Source organism: Pithys albifrons, chromosome 2 (genome assembly GCF_047495875.1).
Source record: "Pithys albifrons albifrons isolate INPA30051 chromosome 2, PitAlb_v1, whole genome shotgun sequence".
NCBI classification, from domain to species: domain Eukaryota; kingdom Metazoa; phylum Chordata; class Aves; order Passeriformes; family Thamnophilidae; genus Pithys; species Pithys albifrons.
Window position 1 is genome coordinate 90240110 of NC_092459.1, and position 9357 is coordinate 90249466.

Below are 9357 nucleotides of genomic sequence, written 5' to 3' on the forward strand. Positions count from 1 at the left end.
ACACAAAGGTAGATCGGAAGTTCATAATAGTTTGGAAATGGTCAAGAAATTCCAGGCACGTTTCTTTCTAAATCCCCGTTAATATTCAAAATTGTATTTTCAAGTAAAAACAAGTTTAGATTTACTTCTTGTTAATACACGGCTGAATAACCTGCCAAGAGCAAAGAAAAAAAAAGACAAAAAAATAAAGATGCTGAAATACTGTTAGTCATGCAAATAAAGACTTCTTTCAGCACATTACAATATACTCCGGATTCAAGGGGAGGAGCTGTAGCCCGCTTAGGGCTAGTTTTTGGTTTTGTTTTCATTTAAAGCTGCAAAACAAATCCCGAAGTGTCTTAACCACTCTCTGGAGACCTCCAGCCCTGCAGACAGGCGGTCGGGGGAAACCTTTTAACTCGCAATGCACAGAAAAATGACCAGGGTGTGAGGGGAAAGGATGGAGTCCGCGGTGGCAGAGGGGACACAGAGGGATACGGCCGTGCCCCGCGAAGCCGCCGCTATCGCAGCACTGTGTCCCCGTTGCCGCCCGCAGCCTCCTCGCGGGGTCGTTTCGTCCCCGCAAAATCCCTTCGGAGTGACCCGCCGAGCCGGGGAAGGAGGGGGCCGGTGGGGCGTAGGGACCGCGCAGAGATGCGCTCCCCGTGGGACGGCAGCGGGGCACACCGCGGAGAGAGAAGCCAACGGGGAAGGCGTGATTTCCGTGGCGAACAGAAACACCAACATCGCTGGATAGATAAGAAAATGGAATACTGTATTTGATTTAGAAAGTTTGTACATATAGATAAACACGCAGTTAAGGAAACAATAGTTTAAGCGTCCTACGTGGAGTTTAAGAAGAGACCCCCCAAAGCTGCTATGAAATACTCAAAATAGCTTTTGCATAAGATAACTACAGTTGCACCCTAAGCTTTTTTTTCTTTTTCTTATTTTTTTTTCTATCGCTGAGGTCCCTTTTGAAAACCTAGCCCGTCAGATTTTGACAGCTAAGTTTGTGCAAGGAACACCGAGTCAAGGAAAAAAAAAGGAGAGAGAGAGAAGAGTGGGAGGGAGATAGACAGAGAGAAGGAAGGAAGAGAGCAAATATCATATACAAGCATTTCTACACATATATTACAAACTGGGAAAATGACCGCATCATTAAGATATACATAATTCATATAAAATTTTGAAATAAAAATAAAAATCTGTTACAGTCATAACTATTCTTTTTCCACATTTATAACCAGTACCCACGCAGGCAGTGACAGAAGTGTAGAAAAAAAGGTGCTTACGAATAAAATGATTGTCTGCTGAACAAAAAAACAGAAAATTGCATCTTGGCTGGACCATCACTTGGACTAAAAAAAAAAAAAAGAGAGAGAAAGGGAGAGGAAGATAGAAAGAGAAACAGGACCAACAAAAAGGCGATAAACATTGGTTATTTCCCTCTTCAAGGAGTTCCTTTTAACTTTTTTTTTTATTTTTGATTTTTGTACAAATTTGATCGGAGTTTGCATTTTTTGTCTGGTTTCTGTTTGTTTTCCTTTACTATAGAGAATATTTTTTCCCAGATACAAATTTAATCATCATCATCATGCAAGTGGGTGAAATGCGTCCATGGAAAAGCGCAAAGGAGAAATCGTGCTTGTCCTAAAAAGAATACAATTGTCACTTTTGCTTTGTTTTTTTTTCCTTTCTTTTTATATATATAATAATTATTATTTCCCGCCCCCCCCCACCCCTCCCGCTGCAGCACCAGCGTTTGTGACTGTTGAAGTTTTAGCTCCATCTCTTGGTGGTGGTGTTGGCTGACGGTGGTGGTGGATTCTCTGATCCCTGTCTGTTTGTTTGCTATTACGTTTGGGTCGGGTTTGGCCTTTTCTTTCCTCCTGGCTGTGTGTGTGCGTGCATGCGTGTGTGTGTCCTGATTCTAGGTTGCCTCGGTTTGTTTCGCTCGGGACGGGGAGAGGGTGCTTGGCTGTTTGGATTTGGATTTTTTTGTTTGTTTGTTTTCCGATATCATACATCACATTCCGAGTCGCTGGAGGTTACCGAGAGGATGGAGGTGCCCGTCTCGGCTCTTTCTGTCAAACTGGAGACGCTGGTGGTCGGGCTGGCCGCCGTGGACGGAGACTCGGCCGAGCTGTGTGTCGGGCAGCCGGGCTCTGCCAGCGACCGCATGCCGCTCTGTCCTATCGCCTGGTGCTGGAGCCTGCATCGCGCCGGGAGACAAAACAACAGCATAGCCCCGCTCAGACACCGGCCGCCGCCAAGGGGACGGCGCCCGCCCGATCCCGCGCCCCTCCGGGCCGTGGACGGCCGCGCCCACGGCCTCGGCCCGGCGCGAAGCGGAACGGACCGGACCCCTCGACTGCAGCGGTGCGGTCCCCGGCCCGGCCCAGCTGCTTTCCCGCAGCGCCCCGCAGAGCCCGCAGCGGCGGCGGGATGCAGGGCCAAGCCGTTCTCCCGGGCCGCGCTCTCCCCGCTGCCGGCTCAGGCCGCCTCGGGGGCACGGCATCCCGCGCAGACACAGCTAGAGGGGCCTGCGAGAAGATAGGGAGCGGCGGGAGAAGCGATTCCCTGTCCCCAGGTTAGGACAACACGAGCAGCACCTTCTCTTTCCCCGGACTGCCAGTCACTTCTCCCCGCAGTACGGCAGGCCTAGGAGAAATCGTGTGTGGGTGAGCTCCTTAAACACTTGGCCATCGCGAAAAGACGAAAGGAGCGTTCTGTAGAGGGCAAGAATCGTACTGGCTCCTCATTTTGTGCTCTGGCCATTATCTGACTAAATATTCCCCGGTGCACTGACAAATACTCTGGGGTCTGAGGCAGGACTGGAGGGAGGTCCTGGCCATGGAACGCAGCGCTATGAATAAAATAAAAGATTGTGGAACACAGTACTTCTCTCAGCTCGAAATTTACTTTCTTTTTTCATCTGAAAGCCAAAATCGGCTTTAAAGTGCTGGTCCTTTCCCCGTCAACGCTTAAGGGAATATTGCTTTTGAGCATTTTTTTAAAGAAGCAATCCATAATTTTTAGGTCCCCTCGCGTGTTGTGAATATTCCTCTGGGCCCGTTTATTCCGCTCGAAACCGCCCCCTCCCCCAAAAAAGCTGATTCAGGGATAAGAGCTAAAAGTCCTGAGTTGAGCAGCCAGCCTCAAACAGCTAGCGCCTAGTATTGCCAGTGTGAATTAAAATACACTCTTTACTCAAATGCTTCCCACCGAGGAATTTTCTGTTTAACTGGCTGCAAAGAAGAATTAAAAAAACCATAGCCTGTTTATTCTACATTTCTCATTATTTTAAGTTGTCTAATTTCATCGTCTTTGATTTTTTCTCCCATTTACAATTCCTGATGCATTCATCTGCTGTCAACAGCGTTGAGTCAACAAAAGCATCCATAGGCAACTTCTGTTTATTTACAGTCCTAAGCTGATCTGTTTTCCATTTAATGGAAATTAAATAGCGAGGCACTTTTAGGTTGCATTTTTCCTACAGAATCGTGAATCAATAGCACCAGTGCTATAATTAGGAGGAATTTAAAAGACAGCATTTACAAGAACAAGAAGTTTTGTTTACACGTTTACAGTGCTGGCCAAACTTAAATTAAAATAAAACCAATGAGTCAAACTGGATTAAGGGTCCATTTTCATTTGCAAAATAAGTATTACGGAGAGTGACGAGAAAGAAAAAAAGAAAGAAGGAAGGGTGTCTCGCTTTTATCATGGCAAAGCAGAAAGGGGAAGAAAAAAAAAGACACCGAGAGACACATAAATGCAAGCGTAGATGCACAGGAAACACAGGACCAGGAGGCCAGGTCGCCATGTGGTGTAAACATGGGAATGCAGATGGGGGAAAAAAAGATTCCCGGTCTCTTAAATGTTTTTTTCCCTTTTTCTCCACGAGCCAAAGAGCTCTGGGATATGTGTGTGCCTGTGCTGGTCCCGCTGCGCATGCAGAGCAGCACGAACAATTGGAGTGGAGCCTCTGGCTCTACCGAAACCCGCTCTGAGCCTCACCGCCTGCCTCGGCCCCTCGTCAGGGGAACCGCGCCAGAGCCCGGCCAGGCGCAGATCGCGACAAGCCGAAAGCCAAACCTTAGCCCACCGACCCGGAGCCGCGGGGTTTCCCGTCCCCCGCGGCAGATGCCGCTGCGGGGAGGGAGGCCGGGAGAGCCGGGCGCTGCCCCCGCCGCCTCCGATGGGGCCCGCGCACATACATACACACACACACACATATACCCGCGGACGGAGCTCCCCACACCTGCCATGTCCGCACCCCGGAAGCCCGTGGGGAGCCGGGACAGTGCTCGAGGCACGTCAGGCAACTTTGAGCCGCGCCTGTCCCCGTCGCATCCCCGCGGCTACTGGGAAGAGATCTACCCGCCCGGCGAGGGGATCGATTTCTCCCGGTGGCGGTGATGGAGAAGAGAAGCAGGAAGGGAGATGTAGATAGAGGCGCGTTGCCTCCCAGGCGGCTGCCGAGCCGCGGAGTGCGGCAGTCCGCCCGCGGGGTACCGCCGCCCACCTCGCCCCCCGCCCCGGAGCGTGGTACCGCAGCCCCACTGACCTGTTTTTAGCCGCCGCTGCTCTGTCTCTTTGCCTTCGGTTTTTGAACCAGTTGCCTACTTGCGTGGGGGTGAGCCCCGTGGCCTGAGCCAGTTCCCTTTTCTTGCTGGGATTGGGATAAGGGTCCTGCAGGTACCACTCCCTCAGGAGGCTGCGAGTCCTCTCCTTGAAGCAGTGCGTCTTCTGCTCACCATCCCAAATGGTCCTGGGCAGCGGAAACTTCTTCCTCACCCTATATTTATCAACTGGTCCCAGCGGGCGACCCCTTAGCTTCTCGGCCTCCTGGTAGTGCGCTTCGAGCCACATGGCCTGCAACTTGCCGTGGGACTCCTTGGTGAATTTGTGGTTCTCCAGAATGTGGTAGAGGTCTCGGAAGTTGCCCGTGTGGAAGGCCACCACCGCCCGGGCGCGGAGGATGGACTCGTGCTTGTTGATGGCCTCGCATGCCCCCGGCGCCACCGGCAGCGACCAGAGGAACCTCCCCAGCCTCTCTATGTCTCCAGTCTCCTCCAGCGTCTCGCAGACACTGGCCACTTGCTCCGGGGAGAAGTTGAGTGTGGGCAGCTGAAACATTGACAACTCTTCGTGGGGTGCCCGGGAGCTGCCGCCTCCACCGCCGCCGGCACCGGGGCTGCAGCCCGAGCCGCTGCCGCTGCCGCCGCCGCTGGCGAGAAGGAGGGAGCGGTGGTGCGGATCGGCGGCGAAGTTTGGCAAGAAGAAATGGGTGGGATAAAGCTCTAGTGGGGACCTGAACACCATGGGATGACCGGGGAGAGGGGGAGATAAATCAGGGAGAAAAGAAAGAAAGGGAGGAAAAAGGGAGGAAAAGGCACACGCACCGCGCACGCATCCACACCCGCACACGCACACACAGCCACATAGAGGCACGGGGGCACACACACTCACGGGCACACGCGGGCACACGCACACGCGCGCACACACACACACACACCACACGCACACGCACTCACACACACCCGGCCCCGCGCCGCCGCCGAGTCAGGATTCAGTGATTCAACAGCGATCGCCCTAATGACAACAGCCTCATAATATCTCCCCTAAATCCACAGTGAGTGCAGCGCTGAAACATTTTGTTTCGCTTTTCTATTGGTCTTCTGAGTGTCGTTGTGGCGTTGCCATGGCAGCCGCTGCCAATCACTGTCAGGCCTGCCAATCATTACGGAGTACGTAAGGAAGGTTTTTACCACTTCGCCCAAATGCACAGGGGGGGAGGGAAGCGGGGCGGTTGGTGGAAAAGCCTGGTTTGTTGTTTGGATTTTTTTTCCTCCTTAATCTTTGCAACTCCTAATCTCAGCACTTCCCCTTCTCCCTGTCTCTTCCCCCTCCCTCTCCACACCCCTCCTAAATAAGGGATCAAATAATGCGAAAAGCAGTGTGCACATATTTGTTGAATGGGATGAGCAATTAGAGGGTGGAATATTATTGTGATCTTAACGAGCCTCGTTAAAGCTAAAGGAGATATGGGGGAAAAGTAAATGGGCCAGGCTGGGATACACGTTCGGATAAAGGGCTCCTAACTGAGACAATTTACACATGATTTGCACGTAGTTTCACTTCATTCTGCCTATCTGAGCACTAATAGTGCCGGGGAAGAAAAGAAAGATGAGATCATTAGACCCATCCTCACGCCGGTGACCCTCCCAGAAGCAGGCACATACAGTGCAGGCACATACAGTACAGGCTGGGTTTAGCTCTGGTTCACTGACGAGTCTCTCCTCCCCTCTCCCACTCCTTTCCCCTCTCCGCGAAAGGAAGGATCCGCTGCTCGCGGAGAGCCGCGGCCGCTCCACCGGGAGCCGCCCAGTGCGCCCAGCCCGGGCCCGCTCCGGCCACCCGGATCCGCGATCGACCCTGGCGGCTCCCCGCTCTCTGCCTCCCTCTCCCACTCCTTGCTTCTCCGCCCTCCCGCTTCTTCTTGTCTTCCTCTTCCCTCTCCTTTCTCTTCCCTCTCTCCACTTTGTTTTTCTTCCATTCTGGCTTTCCTCCTCCCACTCGCCTCACCTCCTCTCATTCCTTCCTTTCTCCGTAGCACAGTGACCTTGTGAGGCTGCTCGTCACCCCGAAACCCGTCGGGGCTTGACACTGCACCTCTCCTTTCCCCCGCAATTTCTGCTCCGAACTTGCAGGACTCTTCTGTGGGCATGAGGAAAGCGAGGCGAGCAAAAGTGGATTTGAGCCCAGATATTTATTTTTAATTGAGAGTAGGGGAAATCTGCGTGGTAGTGCTTTGGGTCCATGCATCAGTAAGACATAGCTGGGTCGCCAGACCTTGCTACCATGCAACTACATTTATTATTAGGTATGTTGCTTTTAAGAAGATTTAATCAGCATCTTGAGCTGGTAACTCTTTTGTTTGGTTTCTGTAGCTATGGAAGTGTGATTTACAGAGATTTGTACGGGTCATGGACATCTTTCCAGACTTACTGTGTATATTTAGACAGGACTTTGCTTGGTGTTAAAAAGTGTATATTTTGAATAGGTTCACACACAGTAGCAAACAATGCCGACATTGTAAAGGCATGTACAACGAGTATTGAAACGCAGCATCCAGACTTCAACTAATCTGCCCTCAATAAAGCTGAAATAATTATCCTAAGCCGCCTTTCTAGAAGAAAAATCATTGAGGAATTCAAAACTTTTTTAAAGATCTTTTCTACATTCCGATGGAGATCGAGGGGTGAGGCTTGGAGCCCAAACTACTTTCAGACATCAATGGAGGGAAGGAGGGGGGAAGTGAGATATTACAATTAAAATGTGAAAACATAGCGTGACTTGCCCTATCCGAAGGATAATAATAATACTGCTATGGGTGGTAGAAGTTCTTTAGCTGCGCTCCAAACTGGTTGTGATCCTTTCACAGCGCACTCCTCGTGAAATAATTCCAAGTGGCAGATGAATAGGTCCAGTTGGAAGAGCTGCTGGACTGGAAGAAGCTCGCTGTATTACACATTCATCTGATTTCCACTAAACTGTCATCGGTGTGCTACATGGCTTCATAGTCCTAATGGAAATAACTCGCCCTCTTAATTTTTAGTGATCTGTTTAAGCACTTCTGTTAACAGACTTGGGAGAAACTTCTTTTTACCCTCCCACCTTTCCTGGCTCATATTTCCAGTTGTACATCTAAGGAGGGAAAGAGACTTCTCAGCCCCTCTACAAATCGACTTGGAGGTATTAATTGGACAACAATATGTTTAGCCAAAGATTTTAATACACACACACACACAATCTTTTTCTTTGTAATCCTTTCCTTTTATGTAAAGGATTACAGAGGGGAGAGTGGGGGGAATTCCTGCGGGAGTTTCTCAATATTTGATTCCATTTTTCTTCAAGCTGTAAATTTAACTCCCTGAAAATGTATTTCCAGAAAAACATCCAAATCTTCTGTTTCTTTCTTTTTTTTCTTTTCAGTCTCACGGACTATCATATACTGGTCGTTCGCCTATAGGTTGCGACCCCTCTATTAGGATTTCAGACTAATCTTTCAAAGCTTCGATATATTCTTTTTCTTTCTTTCTTTCTTTCTTTCTTTCTTTCTTTCTTTCTTTCTTTCTTTCTTTCTTTCTTTCTTTCTTTCTTTCTTTCTTTCTTTCTTTCTTTCTTTCTTTCTTTCTTTCTTTCTTTCTTTCTTTCTTTCTTTCTTTCTTTCTTTCTTTCTTTCTTTCTTTCTTTCTTTCTTTCTTTCTTTCTTTCTTTCTTTCTTTCTTTCTTTCTTTCTTTCTCTCCCCCATATTAAACATTTAACAACTGCATTTCTGGTGCAAACGTTTCTTCCAAAATATCCTTCCGTAGAGTATTTCAATGCATTCACTTCGCGTGCATGTTCGTTTAAAACCAAACAAACTCACAACCCTGCCCCTTAGGTAACATCAACGTCTTCCTGAAGCCCACTCTCCTCTCTGCGCCGCGAAGGTCCAGCGCATGAGCTCTGCTAGCCAGAAGCTCTTTCTAGGACGGAGCCAGCATCCTAAAATATTTCCTCCAGCTCCCGCGGCTGGAAAACGCGGGTCATAGAGGCGCCGTGGTCGTTAGCCGGACCTCGGGGATCGGATCCTGCGCTTGCCCAGCCCGGGCGGGGATTCAGTGCTCCCCTAAGCCTGTTAGGGACACACTCTCATGTCCTGAAATGTGCAAGCAGATAATTGTTGGCGCTCCAGCTTTGTGTGAGAAGGCCAGGGTGTAAATGGCTTTTAATGACTGCAGCTGCTGGCTGCAAACTGTCAATGGGATCGGCTAATGCCGAGCCCGGACCCGCCGCGCTGGCGCAGCCGCCGGGCCCCCGCGGGCGCGGAGCGGAGCGGGCGCGGGGCAGCGCGGAGCGGCGCGCGCAGCGGGGAGTCCCGCCGGGCGCGGTCGGCGGCGGCGGGAACGGGAAAACGGCGGCGACGAACGGGGCAGGGCAGAGCAGAACAGAACAGAGGCTACCCTCTCGGCTGGGGAAATCCTTTCCGGATCCTGTAAGTTTGTTACGGGCAGGCGGAGGTCCCACGGGGGAGCGCCCAAGGGTTGCGCGACCTCGCTTCCCCTCCTCCCCCCCGGCCATTCCCCACGTCCGCGCTGGGATTCGGGGGTCCAGGGCCGCGTAACGCGTTCCCCTGCGTTGTCGATAGCCGTCTTCTCCAGGCCAGGGAACCTGCCGTCCGTTTCCAGTCAATCTTACTTGGTCCCACATGATTCATTGTTTCAGCTGCTAGAATGAATGTGGCTCTGTAGGGCAGGGAAAGAGCCCCCCCCGCCCCCCCCCCCCCCGCCCCCCCCCCCCCCCCCCCCCCCATCCTCCCCGCA

At 51.1% G+C, this 9357-nt stretch overlaps 1 protein-coding gene across 2 annotated transcripts; it reads right to left on the minus strand.

Annotated features, from left to right (window-relative positions):
* Positions 1-1051: 1051 nt before the first annotated feature.
* SIX3 (SIX homeobox 3) lies at positions 1052-5536 on the minus strand. Of its 2 annotated transcripts, XM_071548040.1 has the most exons (3): positions 4553-5536; positions 2035-2194; positions 1052-1632 (listed from the first exon to the last, which is right to left on the minus strand). In XM_071548040.1, exons 1-3 carry the CDS (start codon positions 5308-5310, stop codon positions 1531-1533), a joined length of 1020 nt encoding a protein of 339 aa, XP_071404141.1. In that variant the 5' UTR covers positions 5311-5536; the 3' UTR covers positions 1052-1530. The 2 variants fall into 2 exon arrangements, with proteins under 2 accessions (XP_071404141.1, XP_071404140.1); XM_071548039.1 differs by lacking the exon at positions 1052-1632 and having other exon boundaries at positions 1745-2194.
* Between the last annotated feature and the right edge of the window lie 3821 nt (positions 5537-9357).

What these genes read in the sequence shown, in the direction of transcription:
- SIX3 (XM_071548040.1), bottom strand. Translation starts at nt 5,310, where the DNA reads ATGGTGTTCAGGTCCCCACTAGAGCTTTATCCCACCCATTTCTTCTTG. An exon ending in GCAGCGGCGGCTAAAAACAG is followed by an intron (nt 2,195 to 4,552) that starts GTCAGTGGGGCT and finishes GGCGCGATGCAG; the next exon opens with GCTCCAGCACCAGGCGATAG. An exon ending in CGGGCACCTCCATCCTCTCG is followed by an intron (nt 1,633 to 2,034) that starts GTAACCTCCAGC and finishes TATTCTTTTTAG; the next exon opens with GACAAGCACGATTTCTCCTT.